The 21,035-nt window shown below is 36.5% G+C and overlaps 1 protein-coding gene across 4 annotated transcripts in view; it reads left to right on the top strand.

The window, feature by feature from the left end:
- DNAlig4 (DNA ligase 4) overlaps window positions 1–21,035 on the top strand; it is a 588,281-nt gene that overhangs the window by 413,375 nt on the left and 153,871 nt on the right. For all 4 annotated transcript variants that reach the window (XM_090401217.1, XM_090401216.1, XM_090401218.1 and 1 more), the window contains one exon: window positions 5,539–5,656. In XM_090401217.1, coding sequence (XP_090257343.1) covers window positions 5,539–5,656 — 118 coding nt within the window. The remainder of the gene's footprint in view (window positions 1–5,538; window positions 5,657–21,035) is intronic.

Below are 21,035 nucleotides of genomic sequence, written 5' to 3'. Positions count from 1 at the left end.
AAAGTGCTTCTAATAATTGACAATGCACCTATCCATCCCTCATCAGTAGCTTACATTTTTCTAATGTAAAACTAGTCTTTTTACCTCCAAATACAACTTCTCTTTTACAACCAGTGTATTAGGGAGTGATTGGGACGTTTAAAGCACATTATTTCAAAGAGACTTTTGAAATAGAAGCAACTAATAAGAATAGAAACTTTTCTCTCAAAGAGTTTTGGAAGAGATTCAACATTTTAGATGCAATTCGGGTAATGCAGAGCACCTGGCATAAAGTTTCCAAAAAAACTATGAAAGGAGTATGACATTAACTTTGTCCTCAGTTTAATGATAATTCTTTGAAAAAAAAGATGAACGGAAGCTTCCAAATATATTTCCTGCTACCTGCCAATTCACCCAGTGATATAGAAATGAGCTAATTGTTTTTCCAAAGAATTTTTTAAATTTAAATTTAAAATTTTTCTTATGTTATTTTGTAAATATGTAAATCTTTGGCCAGTAAGTAAAGTATTTTCTTATCATTTAATATTCATTTTATATATCCCTTCTTACAAATGTAACTCTCGCTTATAGCATTATTTCTAAGGCAAGTAAACTCCCACTTTATGAATTCCCGATTTACGAACAGTCGCCAGGAACCAATTAATTCATAAAGGCCGGAACTACCTGTAATTACAAAATATATATATATATATATATATTTTGTAATTATGTATATGTGTGTATGTATATATATATATATACATACATACACACACACACACACACACACACACACATATATGGATAGATCTATCTATCCATCCCAATGGCTTTAACAGGCCTTTAAGGCCCACAACCTTCCAAGCATGCTTGGATTTCGTAACCAAAATACGAGGATAGAATGGTCACTCCTATGCCTCAAGGTATTCTTGGCTGTATCCCTGTGTGTTCACGGGGCCGGTTTGCCTGCTTGCGGGATGAAAAACACCAGATAAACTGACGGAAAAAACCCTACTGCCAGCACCCAAAACCAGCTAACTTAGCTATGTCTGAGGAAGAGCCACAATTTCCTCACGTCTCCGACAGGAATAGAACCTAGGACACTCCTTCCTGAGGCATATGGTTGCGAAGCACAAAGCCACTAGGCTAACCGCGCAGACATATAGATAGATAGATATTTTATTTTAAGCTTCATGTTCTAGTACAATTTGACAATCATGTGGCAACAACTCGTCCAGGTTATGATATGCATAAAGTTACCAAAAGTTATAATATATTTTAAGATAAAAATTAAAATTCTTAGCCCACTCACAGTACAAACGCACTATAGGTTTACTAATACCCTTCATGAGTGGGAACATGTTTAAAAAAAAAAAAAAAAAACATTTCAAATTAAGTGGATATCGAATCTAACATTATTTCTTAGCCTAATAAGAAACTCAAAGATAAAAAATCTATCCATTTTCTATATTTCATGCTGAATATAGAAAACTGTAAAAAAAATTTGGCGAGCTCAAGCATAAGCCAACAGGTGGTACATACTGGGGCAACTTGTAGTAAAGGTGTAGTAAGCTCCGATCACTGTTCTTAGTATTTTACCTTAATGTAAAACACATCTCCTAGGAGATGTATGTTGTTATACATTATGGGAGAAGGTCACTACCCAGACTGGTTTCGACCTTTTTTGAGGTCTCGTCAGTGAGTAGGTAGACCTATATGTAAATACTAAGGTTGCAGTAATACGAAGCTTATTTCTTTACTGTACGAGTTGCCAAAAGGTGCACTACTAAATTACTGAGATAAAGAGGCAATAAGCTTCACTTTGCCGAAGTAAATTTTTTCAAATTAAGTGGATATTGAATCCAACTTTATTTCTTAGCCAAATAAGAAACTCAGAGAATGGACAATCTATCTAAGAGTTTCATGCTGAATATAGAAATCTATAAAAGTTTGCTGAATCTAAGCGTACTACCTGTTGACTTACATTGTTCTTCAAGCTCTTTCATTGTCACTTATCCGACAAACAGCTTGTGCACATGCTCACTTTAGTGGATCTGACTCGACGACTAATGCTCATAGCAGAACGGGGCAAATGGCAGTTTGTTGTCTGCTAGGTGCACACATCATTTTGCAATGTCCTCTTTTCTGATGCACTGTATGGCCTATGTAGACACCAATCAATGTTGGACCACTTCTTTCATTTTGAAACGTCTGTCAGAAATGCATTCCTGAAAGAGAGAAACTGTCAAGAGGAAGTTCATAATAATATAAGCTTTTCATGTAGTATTATAGCCAGTAAAGGTTGGTCGATTGGTAGAACCTCTGCTACTAATGGCTCGCAAGAAGTTAACCAAGTTTGAGTGTAGTTAGTAGTTTGAAGGGGATCAATCGTCGAATGCTGTTGGCACACTCTCCCTCGATGAGTCTTTGGACTCCATGGAGGTGTCACACAATAATAATAATAATAATTATCATAGTATCCTGTCATGTACACTCCTGTAGGATGTAGCATAACATCAATTTGATAATCATCATGATGACTTATAAATTAATTATAATATATTGATTAGTATAAAATGTATTTATAACAAGGGGGGAAAAGGTCTTTATCATACCACTGCGTTTTAGCTTTAATTTTAGTTTTCAGAAAACTATTATTTTTGTTGTATCGAGTATCTTGAAGATTTGAGTATAATTTGCATCTAGTAAATAGTTAATTACACTGGCGAACAAAAAAAAAAATTTTTTTCTGCTGATTATGAGCTGACACTTGTTTTTTACTAATTTGGGTGCGCTGATTTCAAATATCTAACCCATTTTTCTCTATCACGTCAGGATTTTCCTCTATGGCATTTTCTTTTTTGCTAATTTGTAAATTTTTGATAGTTTTAAGGAGGCAGTACTATTTAGTGGATCAAAAAAAGCGATTTTTTAATATTATTTTCTGAAAGTATGTACTTTTAAAAATCTGTTCCTAACTTTTTATCAATAAATTCGAAAAATTCCCGAAGATATAGCCTATTATTCAAAGCAGTGTGCAGATCAGAATCGGAGCACTCACCACTCCTGCTTGTTAGTAAATGAATAAATGCGTAAGAACCTGCAACGGCATGTACTGGTGCTTTGAATGTGAGAGAGGCCGATAACCGAATCGGCCTCTCTCATAGATCTTTCATAGAATCGATATCGAAATCAGTCAATCGTTAATCGATTGTGAAAGTTTGATGAGCGCTTATAACGTTTCAATAAAGTCTCTGGTTTTTTTTGTCTTGTTAATTGCATGTTAGTCGGCAGTGAAGAAAATACATCATGTCTACTACTCAAAATTGTGTCAATAATGTAGATTCTTTCTGCTACATTTGTGGCAGCTTTACTGGTCCCAGTCAAAGGACAAATATCACTGATTTCGTTAAGAAAGTGTACTTTGCATACTTTGACGTAAAAATTGCAGATCAGGACAAGTCATGGGCTCCAAATAAAGTGTGTAAGTCATGTGTAAAATATTTACGACAGTGGAGCAAGGGAAAACACCAAAAATTAGCTTTTGGCATTCCAATGATTTGGCGTGAACCGAAAAATCACGTAGATGATTGCTATTTTTGTTTAGTTCAGACTTCTGGTTATAATAAGAAGAATAAGAAAAAAATTGTGTATCCAAATCTCGACTCAGCAATTCGGCCAGTTGCTCATTCCAATGAAATAGCCGTGCCAATTTATAAAGGACTTTCTTTACTTGAGAACGAGCATAATCGGGATATGCCAGATGTTCTTGAGGAGCAAGACCCGGATGTTGATTTAGACAATGAAAATTTAATTTCTAGTTCTGGACTGCAACGTTTTACTCAAGCGGAATTGAATGACTTAGTAAGAGATTTGGGCCTATCAAAGGAATCATCGGAATTGTTAGCTTCAAGATTAAATGAAAAAAAATTACCGGAGCAAGATACGAAGATAACTTTTTATCGTAACAGGGAAAGTAATCTTGTACAATATTTTAAACACGAGTGTGGGTTTGTTTACTGTAACAATGTGTCAGGTTTACTAACTGAAATGAGTGTTGTACAATATCATCCAAATGAGTGCCGTTTATTTATCGACAGTTCAAGCAGAAATCTCAAGTGTGTCTTACTTACTATACAATGGGAATGTATATGGCTCAATTCCTATTGGCTATTCAGTCCACTTAAAGGAAACATATGAGGACATTAAAAAGGTTCTGAAGTTATTAAAATATACAGGCCATAACTGGATCATCTGTGTGGATCTTAAAATGGTGAACTTTTTACTTGGCTTTCATTGAGGATATACAAAGTTTCCATGTTTTCTATGCTTCTGGGATAGTCGAGCTAGAAACCAACACTGGAGTCAGAAACATTGGCCTCTTAGAATATCCTTAAATGTTGGAGAACAGAATGTTATAAATCAACCTTTAATCGACAGAGAAAAAAATCATTTTTCCACCTCTACACTTCAAACTAGGTCTTATGAAGCAGTATGTTAAAGCTTTAGATTTACAAGGTGACTGTTTCCAATGCATATGTGAAAAATTTCCACTACTTAGTTATGAAAAAATTAAAGCTGCTGTATTTGATGGACCGCAAATTAGAACTTTAATGAGAGACACAAATTTCATCAACTCTATAAACGAAATTGAGAAAGAGGCCTGGACTTCATTTACGATGGTTGCGAATAATTTTCTTGGAAACAAAAAAGCGTGCAATTACAAAGATCTAGTGGAAACAATGCTTGAAAATTTCCAGCACCTAGGTTGCAACATGAGCATAAAGCTTCATTTCCTATACAGTCATCTTGATAGATTTCCCGAGAATTTAGGTGCTGTAAGTGATGAACAAGGCGAAAGATTTCATCAAGACTTAGAAACAATGGAAGATCAGTACCAAGGAAGATGGGATTCTCACATGATGGCCGACTACTGTTGGAGTATTCAAAGGGATTGCCAAAACAGAACACACAGCAGAAATTGCTACAAACAAAAATTTATTCCCTGAAACTCATGCGTAAGTAAAATTGTTATTTTTTTATAAATATTCTTGTAATTTTTAATGAATATTGTTAAGTAGTTATGTATCTAATTATCGGCCTCTCTCGCATTCAAAGCACCAGTACGTGCCGTTGCAGGTTCTTAGGCATTTATTCGTTTACTAACAAGCGAGAGCGGTGAGCGCTCCGATTCTGATCTGCGCACCCCTTTGAATAATAGGCTATATCTTTGGGAATTTTTCGAATTTCTTGATAAAAAGTTAGGAACAGATTTTTAAAAGTACATACTTTCAGAAAATATTATTAAAAAATCGATTTTTTTTGATCCTATAAATAGTACTGCCTCCTTAAAACTATCAAAAACTTACAAATTAGCAAAAAGAAAATGTCATAGAGGAAAACCTTACATGATAGAGAAAAATCGGTTTGATATTTGAAATCAGCACACCCAAATTAGTAAAAAAACAAGTCTCATATAAAAGTCAGCAAAAATTGTGTTGGACTGTGTTATCATATTCCCTGAGCATTGTGTTTAATTTGCTTTATCAATTTTCTTAGGTTTCAGAGCTGTTCAGAAATAAAGAAATGTGTGTAATCAGTGGATCTTCTTCCAGTTCAAAACAAGATCTTGAAAAACTCATTGTGGAAAATGGAGGAAGTGTTGTTCAGAATCCGGGTAAATCCACATTTGAAATTCTTTGTTATTTCAATTAAGAAAGAGGAAAGACTGAAAGTAAAGTAAGGTTTCAAAATCACTATCTTCATTTTCTGAATGTACTCTCAAGGGGTATACAGAATACAAGGATAGTACTGCACAACTAAGTTTGTGATGTTACTACAGTAATTTCATTTCACTCATTTTATTCCTAACTAATGTTATTGCCACCACTTGAATGTTGTCAGTTCTTACATTTCAGTCTTCTAAGCCACTATTAACTGCATCAGTTAATAGTGGCTTATTTCTTTTTTTAATATTTCTTTTTTTTTTTTCCTGATGTTCTTGCATCAGACAGCTGTTTTTGCTGACATTTCCTCCCTCACACTGCTTGACTGACCATACCAATTTAGATTAGCTCTATTCATGCCTTCTTGCATATGAATTATGTCAAGTTCATTTATAATATCTTCATGATGAATATGTTTATTTTTTTGACCAAAAAACTAATGTAATAAAAAATAACTGACATTGAGTTTATAGATCATAATAATTATTTAATAAACCTACTAGTTTTTCCACTTAAGCTAGTGGCTTTGTCTGGGTTAAGGATGAACACACAAATATACAACAAGCATTAAATATGAATCATTACATAACTAAACACCTAATGTGTAAGAACCGTTACACAAAAATACAAATAAAACAGAAACACATGGAGTGGGGAAGCTGGCACATGGTCAGTCATTGTTCAGCAGGTGAGCCTGCTAGTTTGCAGAAAAATTAAAGTACAATGTGTTAAAAGATCTAATGCCTTCCAAATGTCACACAGAATCATTCTTTGGTTTCTGTTGAGAGCGCCTTGTGAATGGATTATCATTGTAGCCTCTTTGATGTTGCAGGCACTGAAGTTGTCTTCAATGTATGGCATGGAGTTCTCCAATATGCTTCTTTTGTCTTATTTCTAAACTTCTCAATGTTTGCCCTATGTGATTAAGGCCACAAGAACATGGAATATTGTAAACTCCAGGATGGTTGTTGAAAGGCTTGTGGTCCTTGGGCAAGTATAACAGATTTCATACCATCATAATGGGTTTGAAGGGCACTCTAATGTCATGAGATTTCAAGAGATTTACGATTTTTAGTGAAAGTTCACCAATAAAAGGGATGGAAACTGAATCTGTAATGAATGTTGTGGATCTGTTTTGGAGAGGGATTAGAGAATAATATTCTTTGTGCCAGTTTTTTAGGATATCCATTGCTGGTCAGTAGTTGGAGAATAGAATGTAATTCTTCTGTTAGTGTTCCTTCATCTCTTATAATAGAGATCATAATCGTATTTCACAAATGTTAGGTATATGTACAATACCTAACATTTGTGAAATACGAGGGTGATCTGAAAAGTTCTCGGCCTTGACCGTAGATGGCAACACTATTGGCAATTTTTTTTTTTCTAAGTTGGTACATCTGTCATAAGCATCCATGTGAAACTGCAAGTCATTCTATCAAGTAGTTTGCTTTATACAGCTGTCTGAAGCAAAAGTGTTGTCTGTATCCCTTGAAATGGATAAAATTTAGTATCGTGCGGTTATAAAATTCTTTGTAAAAGAATATTTAATGCTAGAAAAAATTCATTAGAAGTTCATAAAAGTTTATGGGCACTCTTCTCTTTTGTTTTCGACAATTAAGAAATGGGCTGCCGAGTTTTAACATGACCATACCTGCCTTGAAGATGATCCACATGAAGGATGTCCAAAAAAAATAATAACACCAGAAATCACTGATCAAGTGCACGATATGGTATTGGATGACTGGCGAGTCAAAGTACGTGAAATTGCTGAGACTATAAGCATTTCAAAGGAACGTGTAGGATATATTTTGCATGAAGAATTGCATATGAAAAAGATTTGCGCAAGATGGGTGCTGTGCTTGCTTACAGCAGATCAAAAATGCACTCACATGAAAATCTCTGAACAGTGCTTGGAGCATTTTAACAAAAAGAATAAAACTGATTTTGTGCATTGATTACTATGGATGAGACTTGGATTCACCATTACACACCAGAATCCAAACAGCAGTCAAAACAGTGGACAGAAGACGGTTGTTCAGCACTAAACAAGACAAAGTTGGTTACATCAGCAGGAAAGGTCATGGTATCGGTGTTTTGGGATACTAAAGGCATTTTGTTTATTAATTATCCTGAAAAGGGTAAAACAATAACCGTTGAATATTATTCCAATCTTTCAACCAGGCTAGACAAAAAAATTTGTGAGAAAAGACCAGATTTGCAGAAGAAAAAAATCATTTTTCATCAGGATAATGCACCTGCCAACAAAGGTGTTTTGGCAATGGGAAAATTAAGATCTGCGCTATGAATTGTTGGATCATCCACCCTATTTCCCAGATTTCACTCTCTTTGACTTCTATCTCTTCCCAAAACTAACACTCTTACTCTCTTGTCAGTGTTTTTCTTTGAATCAAGAGGTGATTGCATCTGTCGAAGGGTATTTTGAAGATCTTACTGAGAACCACTACAGGGACGGAATAATATCGCTTGAGCATCGCTTGAATAAATGTATTAGTCTTAAGGGAGATTATGTTGAAAAATAAAAATAATTTTGAAATTATAAATTTGTTTTTTCATTGTTAGGCCGAGAACTTTTCAGACCACCCTTGTATGGTGCAATGAGGTGAAATGTAGATAACACCCTGCATCAGTTGGCTTGTGCAGGTTATCTGTAATGTAATGGCACCCACAACAGACTCTGGCAACCTATTCCACTCATTCACTACTCTCTATGCAAAAAACTAGTTCTAACACACTTCCTAACTACACTCTTACTCAGTTTCCAGATGGCCCATAGTTCTCCACCACCATACCTGTTCTGAAAAATTTCATCTTAATTAATCTTGTAAAAATCCTTCAGTATTTATAGTTAATTATTATGATGAGGTCTTATGTCTCAACCATTTCCAAATCTTCAACATGTTCTCGTAAGATTCATTCCATAGACCTACTACCATCTTAGGCACTCGCCTCTGGATTCTTTCCACTTCCTCCTCATTGCCAAGAAACCCTGGTGCCCGGATCTGTGCATAGTAGTCAATATCAATAAATAAAGAGGAACAATAACCTGCTTGTCTATGCTCATCAAAGTAATCTGATGAGCTGCTTTAGCCACTTTTGCTATATGCCCCCTAAACTTTAACTCTCTGTCCACTAACAATCTCTAACATCACTAGCATGTTTCTTGCCACTGTCCATCGTAAGTATTATTATACAGGTATCTCCATGGAGTCAGAAGACTCATCGTGGAAGATCCTTTATTCACACAATATCTATCATATCTCTCCTTAAACTCATTCACTTATGTAGCACTCATAACTACCTCTGGCAACTCATTCCACCCATTTACCACCCTTTAAGCAAAAATCTAGTCCTAACACCCTTGCTAACCACACTCTTATGCAATTTCCACTGGTGACCCCTTGTTCCCTTCTTACCATATACTGAAAAAAGTCTTCTGTGTCAATCCTATAAAACCCTTTCATAACTTAAAAGGCTTCTATCATGTCTTGTCTTTTTTTGCCTTTCAGCTAATTTTGAGGCCTATAGACATGCCACAGTCTTTGTCACTTGCTCTGGAACCTCTTCACCACTTCTTTATCGCCAAGGAATCCAGTTGTATAGATCTGTGCACATATTTGATCTTCTTAAAACCTTATATAGGAAAACAATAACCTCTCTATCCCTGCTTGTTAGTGTGTTCTTCAACAACCTCATAATCTCATGTGCTGTTTTGATCATGTTCACATATTGTAAAGGTAATATACATCTAAACCTCAACTCCCTGTCCACAATCACACCCAAGTTCCAGGTCTCATCAGTTAGATGGAGGGATATAGTGTAATAATGTGAAATGGAAAGAAGATAATGTGATCCATATATAGATGATATATAAAGTCCATTCAGACTCTAAGTTCTGATCTCGCATACCCAGCAGTGCATGTGCCAGAATTTTTGCACCAGTGCAGTCATTTTGCAAGAATCAAGAAGTATATTACTGATATATTGTCAATTCTTAGTCTGTGTTTATAAGTTTGCTTTCTTGTCACAAAATGAGTTAGAAAATTGAAAATCTTGCCAGTTTTGAGATACTGTCAGTAATAAAATTTTTATTATTATTATTATTATTATTATTATTGTTCTGGGCAACTCCAAGGAGTCGACAGACTCATCGAGAGAGGCCCTAACATCATGTCAAGAACAACTATTCGACATTGACACAGTATCTATCATACCTTGCCTTGAATTCATTCACGGTCGTAGCACCCACAACAGACTCTGGAAGCTTATTCCACTCATTCGCTACTCTCCAAGTAAAAAACCTAGCTCTAACACCCTTGTCAACCACGTTCTTGCCCAGCTTCCATTCATGACCCCTAGTCCTCCCACCACCAGTCATATTTTCAAAAATATCTTCTGGATCAATCTTATAGAAACTCCTTCAGTAATTTGAATGTCTCAATCATATCACCCCTCCTTCGCCTATCGACCAATTTCTGCAACCCACAAATCTTCAACCTATTCTCATAAAGTTCATTCCACAGACCTGCTATCATCTTGGTCACTCGTCTCTGGATCCTCTCCAATTCCTCCCCATCACGAAGAAACCCTGGTGTCCATAACTGGACACAGTAGTCCAGATGGGGTCTTATCAAGGCTCAATACAGAGGAACAACAACTTGTTTGTCTTTGCATGTTAAAGTATTTTTCAGAAGCCAAGTGATTTGGTGAGATGTTTTAGTCACTTTTGCAATGTGCCCCCTAAACTTCAATTCCCTATCCACCAACACTCCCAAATCCCTGGCCTCATCAATCTCCTGGAGTACAGTTCCACCAATGCGATATACTGCTGCTATTCTTTTTACCCCAAAGTGCATAACCTTACACTTTGGCACATTAAATTGACATCCATTTTTCCTAGTCCAGTCCTCCAAACTATCCAAATCATCCTATAAAATTTTGACATCTTGTGCACTCATAATTGCTCTGCATTCACTTGTTTGCATCATCAGCAAACAAGTGAACACTTCCTCTCAAATCCTTTCCTATATCATTGATGAACAAATTGAAAAGCAGTGGTCCAAGAACAGAGCCCTGTGGCACTCCACTAGTCACAATCCGTCTTTTAGACTCCACTCCTGAATAAACTACTCTCTGGTATCTCTCCTTCAACCACTCTCCTATCCATCTCACCAACCCTATATCTATACCCATCTGCTCCAGTTTACTGATTAGGGTTCAATGTGGTATCCTATCAAAAGCCTTGCCAAGGTCCAGTAGTATTACTGTAAACCCATTACCCCTATCCAGTTCAGCCGTCACTGTGTTATAAAACGTGAGCAAGTTACTGAGTCATGATCTACCCTTCACAAAACTATGTTGTCCCCCCATACAATGTCCCATTTTCATCTATCCAATCCTGTATTCTTTTCTTGACTAATTTCTCTAAGACCTTGACAATGATTCCTGATATGCTAATTGGTCGGTAATTTACAACAGCAGTCTTGGAACCACATTTATGCAGTGGAACTATTTTCCCCTCTTTCCACCCCCTCGGGACTAACCCAGACCCGAGACTCAAATTAAACAAAATGGTCAAGGGTACTGACATTTCTTTAGCTGCTTCTCGTACAACACGAGCTGGTATATCATCCAATCCCACAGATGTATTGACATTGAGGTTATGCAATAGACTACTCACCTCCACTTCATTCACCACAATTCCCGTATAATCTACTGGTACATTCGTTTCTACAATGTCACCACCTGGATGATATATTCTTGCAAAGTGCTCACTCAGTAACTCAACTATATCAACTGATTCAATTACCTCCCTACCATTGGCATTCTTTAAAATCATTCTGCCATGTACATTTTTCCTTTTCTTTTACTTGCTACATATCTAAAAAACTGTTTAGGATTCTCTTTAGCCTGCATTGCCAATGTTCTTTCGTAATCCTTTTTTGCTTTTCTTACCACACTCGTTGCCCTTCTGGCCTGCGCTTTATACCGTTCGTGTGCCTGCCGGTCACCTTTCTCCTTAAATTTCCTCCATAGTTGTTTCTTTTTTTGCAGCTCAAGCTTAATGGTGTTATTCATCCATTTAACCCCTAGTTGATTTATTATTCGGACTCTAGGTATACAGTCAGCCATTGCTTCATGCAAACACTTCTTAACTACCTCCCATTCACTATCTACTTCTAGTTCTTGCAGTTGTACATGCCGTGGCACTGAACCAATCAAACTCCTAAGCTTGTCATTCTTTCCAGCCCGATAATTCCACATGTACCCTGTCTTAATTGAAAATTCTACACCTTTAGCCACCTCCCAAGTCAAGATCTAATGATTACTCTCACCGATTGGTGGCAGTGTGGTCATATTTGTTACAGCCAAATCCTCAGATGTAATTACTAGGTCAAGCACTCTCTGACCCCTAGTATTTTCCATTACATGCTGTCGCAGATAGTTATCCCTTAATAACTGCATAAAATCCAATTCCTTCCTCCCGTGTGTCCTCTCCTCACTCCAATCAATGCGACCATAGTTGAAATCTCCCATAATAATTACTCTCCTTCCACTCATTTCTTCTATTTGCTTGTGCATACTGTCACCACCATCTTTTCTATCACCTGGTCTATAGCAGCACCCAATTGTATATTTAGTTCTGCTAGCCACAATCTCACACCAAATGGCCTCAAATGTGCTCTTTTCTCTATCCTGCAATTCAACTTCTATTCTCCTTGGCTGCAGCTCATCAGCTATCATCAACAATACTCCTCCCCCCATTTTATTCTCTCTGTCATTCCTGAACACACTATACCTATCACATTCAACCCCACTAGCTATATCATCTACAGTCAGCCATGTTTCGCTAATACCAATAACGTGTGGTCTGGAAGTGCCAACCATGGCCAAAAACTCTTCCTTCGTGTTCCTAATACTCCTAGCATTAGTGTACATGAATTTAAGACCCCCATTAGCCCCAACCCTACCTTGATGCCTTATATTAACTATCCCACTCTGAATTTTGTCCTTATTTGCTCGGCATATTATATTCATTCTTACATTCAACTGCCTCCCTAAGGACTGTATATCTACTCCCTCCCCCCTTAATAAATCTAGTTTCCCTGAATTTGCACATCCACCACATTCAGCAACACTTTCTCAAGTCTTCTTACACCGTAACCATTTAAATGCAAGCCATCCTTCTTATATAGATCCTTTCGTCCATCGAACTCACTCCACACGTCCACAAATTCCACACCACTCGTCATACATAACCCACGCATAAAGTCATTCGCAATTATGGCCCTCCTTTTAAACATTTCGCTGTCATACCGTGGCAAATGACTAATCATTCTAGCTCTCTCACTCTTTTCTTTTGCTACCTCAAACAATTCATTCAGGTCTTCTATCATTTCCATTTTGTCTGCTTTCAAATCATTCATACCTGCCACAACAATCATTTCTTTCACCCTTTCCTTTTACTCTCTAATAGACTCAGTTACATCATTTGTGGTCGCACCAGGTTGGTACGATTTTGTCAAACCCTCTACTGTCACATCTCGTATACTAACGAGTCTCCATACAGCACTCTATCCTTCATTTTGTTCATGTTCACATTCATACATCTATTTTTCTTGTCATACTTTTTATTATTGGCTGGTTCATTCGGTCGACTTTTGTTCATACGCTCTAGCTGTTGTTTTGCCCTTTGTATCGCACCATTCAACAACGCGATCTCACTCATTGCGTCTATCTCATCTTTTTTATTTTCAGTAAAACCATTAATACTATCATTCACACTTTCTACATTCACACTCTCACAATTCTCTGGTACAACCTCACCGTTTCTTGTCATATCCCTATTTTCTTCATTCTGAAGTTTGACAAAAATATCACACTCACGATCCGAAATACACTTCAATTCCGCATTCTCGCTACATTTTCTACACACATTCACTCCTTTATTATCATCTAACCACACTCCGACTGCACTCCACAAAACGTACATTTCGCAGCTAGTACACTGAATCATCTCTTTTATACTACCGTTCTTTGATAAAGATGGTGAACTATCATTACTGGCCACCATTTTCCTTTGTACTAGAGCCATACTTACTTGCAACGTATTTTATCAAATTATAAATTATAACACACCAAAAACACACAAAAAGATGCACTAAGAGACGCAAGGCAAACGAAACTACGCAATATTAAATAAATTTATCAACGATAACTGAAAATAATACTTATCATATCCGGAGCTTTCACGAACACTACACACTACGAATCCCTCTAGCGGCGACAGCCCCAATAAAATATGTTATAAAGACACACAAAATACTCTAAAAACACGAAAATCATTCTAATATACTATAAAACCAATTTTCTAAGAAAAAACACACACAAAAAACACCAAAAATCACCAATTTTACACGAGCGCTAAATTACACCGACCACTCACCATATAACCTTGAATCCAAAATACTGACTGACTTGAATTCCAAAAACGTTTGAATTCCAAAAGTGTTGTCTCTCGCTGAAATTTATCTTCTTCTAGCTTTACAACTCTTTATGAGTTTTAGCTTGCAAAACAATTTTTAGCCATTCTTTTATTTTCATCATTTGTACATCATCACTCCATCATTTTCTTGGTCTACCTTTCTTCCTTTGTCCTAATAGTTTCCATTCAAACATTTTTTTTAACTCCTCTATCTTTTTCCATTCTTTCAGTATGCCCCACAGCATACTGAAAGAATGGAAAAACTGAAAATAATACTCATGCTAAATTTTGTGACGTTATATATCTTACTATATCTTCACCATTAATTAGTTGTTCAAGTTCATTATTTTTTCTAATTCTCCATATCCCTTCATATCCTTTATATGTCATCCATATGTCGTTACAAGTCTTATAATTGTTTATAAAGTTTTAATTTAGAATTACAATTAGGAATCTTATTACTCATTAACTTTTTATAAATATAATAACACCTAGTTACAGTGGTGATTATACTATTAATTTCTTCATCGTCGTCGTCATCATCATCATCAAATTCCTGACATGTATCCTCAAGGGGTGTACAGGATATGATAGTACTACATGAAAAATTTACATCATTACTAACTTCCTATCTACAATTTTCCTCCAAATCAGTCTGTTACTTGTCAAGATTACAACATTATCAGATCTCATATTTCTATCGTCTAAGGCACATTGTACCGTATCAATCAACCTATATCTTGGTCTTCCTCTGGGTTGTTTTCCTGACAACCTGGCAGAGAACACTTGCTTTGCTAATCTTTCCTTGCCCATTCTGTTTAAGTGACCATACCACCTGAGATTAGCTCTGCTAATGCATTCCTTGATGCCAACAATATCAAGTTCTTTCCTAATATCCTCGTTTTTAATATGATATTGCCATTGATGCCATCTGTTCACGCCTCTAATCTTTCTCAAGACTCTCATATCTGCGGTTTCTAGTCTTTGGTCAAGTGTTTTACTTCTGACCCAGCTCTTAGATCCATAAGTTAAAACTAATTTGAATACTGTCTTGTATACAGCTAATTTAGTGTTCCGACTAATTTCTCTCTTATTCCATATGAATTTATTCAATTGACTTCCTCCCATACCAGCTTTGTTGATTCTGTTGTCTATTTCCATATTTAATTTACGATCTTCAGTAAAAATCGTGCCTAAGTAGCTGAAATGTTTTACTTGTTCCACACGTTCCCTGTTCACAACACAATTGACATTTTCAACAATTCTAGCTATTTTCATTGTCTTTGTCTTTTTAATGCTGACCTTCATACCATATCTATTACAACAGTTATTCAATTTAGTCAGGGACTCTTGCAAACTTCTAGAGGATTTATCATCATCATCATCATCATCATCAAATTCCTGACATGTATCCTCAAGGGGTGTACAGGATATGACAGTACTACATGAAAAAATTACATCATTACTAACTTCCTATCTTCAATTTTCCTCCAAATCAGTCTGTTACTTGTCAAGACTCCAACATTATCAGATCTTATATTTCTATCGTCTAAGGCACTTTGTACTGTATCAGTCCACCTATATCTTGGTCTTCCTCTGGGTCGTTTTCCTGCCAACCTGGCAGAGAACACTTGTTTTGCTAATCTTTCCTCTCCCATTCTATTTAAGTGACCATACCATCTGAGATTAGCTCTGCTAACGCATTCCTGGATGCTGACAATGTCAAGTTCTTTCCTAATATCCTCATTTTTAATATGATATTGCCATTGATGCCATTTGTTCACGCCTCTAATCTTTCTCAGGACTCTCATATCTGCGGTCTCTAGTCTTTGGTCAAGTGTTTTACTTCTGCCCCAGCTCTCAGATCCATAAGTTAAAATTGGTTTGAACACAGTCTTGTATACAGCTAATTTAGTGTTCCGACTAATTTCTTTCTTATTCCATATGAATTTATTCAATTGACTTCCCACGATACCAGCTTTGCTGATTCTGTTGTCTATTTCTATATTTAGTTTACCATCTTCAGTAAAAATTGTGTCTAAGTAGCTGAAATGTTTTACTTGTTCCACAGGTTCTCCATTCACAACACAGTTGACATTTTCAATGATTCTGCCTATTTTCATTATCTTTGTCTTTTTATTGCTGACCTTCATACCATATCTATTACAACAGCTATTCAATTTAGTCAGAGAATCTTGCAGACTTGTAGCGAATTTATTTAGAAGTATAACATCATCCGCATAAAGCAAAGAGCTGACATTAACATCTCCAATTTTGATATCAGGTTTAATACCACATTCCTTCATAATGTGATCCATATAGATAATGAATAACAGAGGGGAAAATGTACATCCTTGTCTCACACCAGATTTAACATTAAACCATCTTCCTGTACTTCCTTCAATTCTAACTGCTGACTCACAATTCAAATAAAGACTAAGTATTGCTTGATATAATGCCCCATTGACACCATATAACTGCAGCATATTGAATAGCTTCTCTCTTGGCACCTTGTCATATGCCTTTTCCAAATCGACAAAACTTAAATACAGATCTTTGTTATATTCGCATGCTTTCTCGACTATTTGTCGTAAAGTGAAGATCTGATCCTGACAGCCTCAATTTGGCCTGAATCCAGCTTGTTCCTCACCAAACTTTTCTTCCACAATTCTTCTCAACCGTTTCTCAAGTATACTTGCATAGATCTTGCCAGGAACACTCAGTAGGGAAATACCTCTGTAATTCTCACATGCAGTTTTATTTCCCTTTTTATATATGGGTACTATGAGAGCTCTACTCCAATCATCGGGAATTCGTCCCTCTGTCCAGGCTTTCTGAACTATGCAGTGCAGCCACTGTAAGACTCTTATACCACCATACTTCAGCATTTCTGGTCGAATATCATCTACTCCTGCTGCCTTTCCACATTTCAAGCCTTTGATGGCTTTTTCTACTTCAAGTATGGATATGTATTCCTGACTGCATGCCTGGTCAGTGTTTTTTATCACTGTGCTGTCATCACTGCTTGTTTCATTTAGCAGTTTTTCAAAGTAATTACTCCATACTTCAAGGATATCTTTTTCTTCCGTTTTTATGTCACCTTTATCGTCTCTAATTCCTTTTACAGCACTCTTTCCTCCATTCTTAAACTTCTTCAACAACCTCCAGAATATTTTGCCACCTTCTTGATATTTATTTTCTATATTCTTGCCAAAGACCTCCCATGACTTTTGTTTAGCTAGTTTTACACAGTGTTTAGCATTCTTGCATTTGTCTCTATATTCTCTAAGAGCACAAGCTGACTTATTTGACAGGAACTTTTGGTATGCTTTCTTCTTTTCCTTCACTGCCTCTTTAACTTCCTGTGTCCAGCAGGGAGTTCTGATTTTTTTTATCCTTGCACATAACCTCACCACATGCCTCTCTGGCAGAATCAATCAATGTTATCTTCAGAGTTTGCCACTGAATCTCCAAGGTTTGATTCCTGTTCTCAAACTCTTTCATTTTCTTTTCAATAATATTTCTGTATTTTAGTCTACAGTTCACATCTGAGAGCTGCTCAACTTTTATTCGCTTTAAAACTTTCTTACATGTTATTCTTTTCAATATGAAATTCAATTTTATCCTGCTCAAGACTAAATAGTGATCACTTCCAATTTCAAATCCTCTGTACACTCTGGTGTCCTGCACCAGGGAGAAAACATCATTATCAACAATAACATAGTGAATGAGACTTTTCTTATTCCTAGCCTCTTCTCTCCATGTGAATTTGTGCACATTTTTATGTTGGAACATGGTGTTAGTAATAACCAGTCCATGTCCTGAGCAGAAATCCAACAGATATTTGCCATTATTATTAGCTTTGCTCTTTTCTCCAAATTTTCCCAAAATATTTTTGTATGTCTCACAATCATTTCCTACTCTACTATTTAGATCCCCAACATGGACCAACTTTTCCTTTTTCATTGTGTCAGTTGCTTTTTCTAAAGCCTCAAAAAATTCCTCCACTTCTACCTTAGTAGAACCTTCTATGCGACCATAGGCACAAATAAGTCTCATTGTCCAGTTCCCCATTCTCATATTTGCCCACATTACTCTACTTGAGACTGACTGCCATTCAAGAAGATTAGCCTCGTATTTTGTGTTGAATACTATGGCTACTCCTTCTTTTCCTTGATTGTTATTGCCTGAATATAACATTTTATATTTATTGCTCAGAAAGATCTCACCAGTTTTGGTCTTTTTTGTTTCAGTCACCCCTATTATGTCGATCTGGTACTTATCTAATTCCTCAGCTCCATTTCTTTGCCATTCAGGCTTCTTACGTTGATAGTACCGATCTTTAACTCAGGTGATGTTGAGTTGGGGTTTGTTTTCAGATTTGTTCCAGTAGCTGACTTTTCGGTGTTCGCCCTGGTTCCCTGGCGAAAACAACGGGGGCCTTGTTTAACCGGGCGACGCCCCAGCCGGCATGAAATTTTGTCATGTTGTACCATCATTTTTTATTTTGGTTTAACCAATAAGAATACAATTTGGTCGGCTAAATCCCAAATTGCCAGCCCATCCTCGTTCGTTCAGTATCAAAGTAGATACCCAACAGGGTGCACCACGAGAAGGTGAGGATTGGACATTAGGTCAGAAGCCCTGGTCGGTTCTCCACATTCCTTTAAAGGCTATGTGGAGGTCTCCTCTCAGTTATACAGCTTTGACCCTTAAGCACCCCTAGAGGATTTATTTAGAAGTATAACATCGTCCGCATAAAACAAAGAGCTGACATTAACATCTCCAATTCTGATATCATGTTTAATACCACTTTCCTTCATAATGTGATCCATATAGATAATGAATAACAGAGAGGATAATGTACATCCTTGTCTCACACTAGATTTAACATTAAACCACCTTCCTGTACTTCCTTCAATTCTAACTGCCGACTTGCAACTCAAATACAGACTAAGTATTGCTTGATATAATGCCCCATTGACACCATATAACTGTAGCGTATTGAATAGCTTCTCTCTTGGCACCTTGTCATATGCCTTTTCCAGATCGACAAAACTTAAATACAGATCTTTGTTATATTCCCATGCTTTCTTGACTATTTGTCGTAAAGTGAAGATCTGATCCTGACAGCCTCTATTTGGCCTGAATCCAGCTTGTTCTTCACCAAGCTTTTCTTCCACAATTCTTCTCAACCGTTTCTCAAGTATACTGGCATAGATCTTGCCAGGAACACTCAGTAGGGAAATATCTCTGTAATTCTCACATTCAGTTTTATTTCTCTTTTTATATAGAGGAAGAAGACGACTTACGATGCTTGATGATATAATGGAAACAAGAAGATATCAGGAAATGAAGGAGGAAGCAAGAGACAGAGAAAATTGGGGGAAGAGAATCTGCTGAGTTATACCATTGGACCTGTCAAGAGACAGAACACTAATGATGATGATATAGGTACTATTAGAGCTCTACTCCAATCATCGGGAATTCGTCCCTCTGTCCAGGCTTTCTGAACTATGCAGTGCAGCCACTGTAAGACTTTTATACCACCATATTTCATCATTTCTGGTCAAATATCATCTACTTCTGCTGCCTTTCCACATTTCAAGCCTTTGATGGCTTTTTCTACTTTAAGTATGGATATGTATTCCTGACTGTATGCTTGTTGAGTGTTTTTTACCACTGTGTTATCACTGCTTGTTTCATTTAGCAATTTTTCAAAGTAATTACTCCATACTTCAAGAATATCTTTTTCTCCTGTTTTCATGTAATCTTTATCATCTTTAACTCCTTTTACAGCACTCTTTCCTCCATTTCTAAGCTTCTTCAACAACCTCCAGAATATCTTACCACCTTCTTGATATTTATTTTCTATGTTCAAAGTCTTCCCATGACTTTTGTTTAGCTTGTTTTACACAGTGTTTAGCTTTCTTACATTTTGTCTCTGTATTCTCTAAGAGCACAAGCGGACTTATTTGCCAGGAACTTTGGGTATGCATTCTTCTTTTCCTTCACTGCCTCTTTAATTTCCTGTGTCCACCATGGAGTTCTGATTTTTCTATCCTTGCAGACAACTTCACCACATGCCTCTCTGACTGAATCAATCAGGGTTTTCTTCAAGGCTTGCCACCAAATCTTTAAGGTTTGTTTCCTGTTCTCAAACTCTTTCATTTTTTCTTCAATAATCTTTGTCTATTTTAGTCTACATTTCACATCTGAGAGCTGCTCAACTTTTATTCGCTTTCAAACTTTCTTACATGTTATTCTTTTCAATATGAAATTCAATTTTATCCTGCTGAAGACTAAATAGTGATCACTTCTAATTTCAAATCCTCTGTACACTCTGGTGTCCTGCACCAGGGAGAAAACATCACTATCAACAATAACATAGTGATTGAGACTTTTCTTATTCCTTGCCTCTTCTCTCCATGTAAATTTGTGCACATTTTTATGTTGGAACATGGTGTTAGTAATAACCAGTCCATGTCCTGAGCAGAAATCCAACAGGTATTTGCCATTATTATTGGCTTTGCTCTTTTCTCCAAATTTTCCCAAAATATTTTTGTATGTCTGACAATCATTTCCTATTCTGCTATTTAGATTCCCAACATGGACCAACTTTTCCTTTTTCGTTGTGTCAGTTGCCTTTTTCTAAGGCATCAAAAAATTCCTCCTCTTCTATCTTAGTAGAGCCTTCTATGGGACACAAATAATTCTCAATATCCAAATCCCCATTTTGATATTTGCCCACATCACTCTACTTGAGACTGCCTACCATTGAAGAAGATTAGTCTTGTATTTTGTGTTGAATACTATGGCTACTCCTT

The sequence above is a fragment of the Typopeltis vanoorti genome, chromosome 12 (assembly GCF_054136105.1).
Source record: "Typopeltis vanoorti isolate ZY-2024b chromosome 12, IOZ_Tvanoo_1.0, whole genome shotgun sequence".
Lineage (NCBI taxonomy): Eukaryota > Metazoa > Arthropoda > Arachnida > Uropygi > Thelyphonidae > Typopeltis > Typopeltis vanoorti.
Note: the sequence above shows the minus strand (reverse complement) of the source record. Positions and strands in the feature narration are given on the sequence as shown.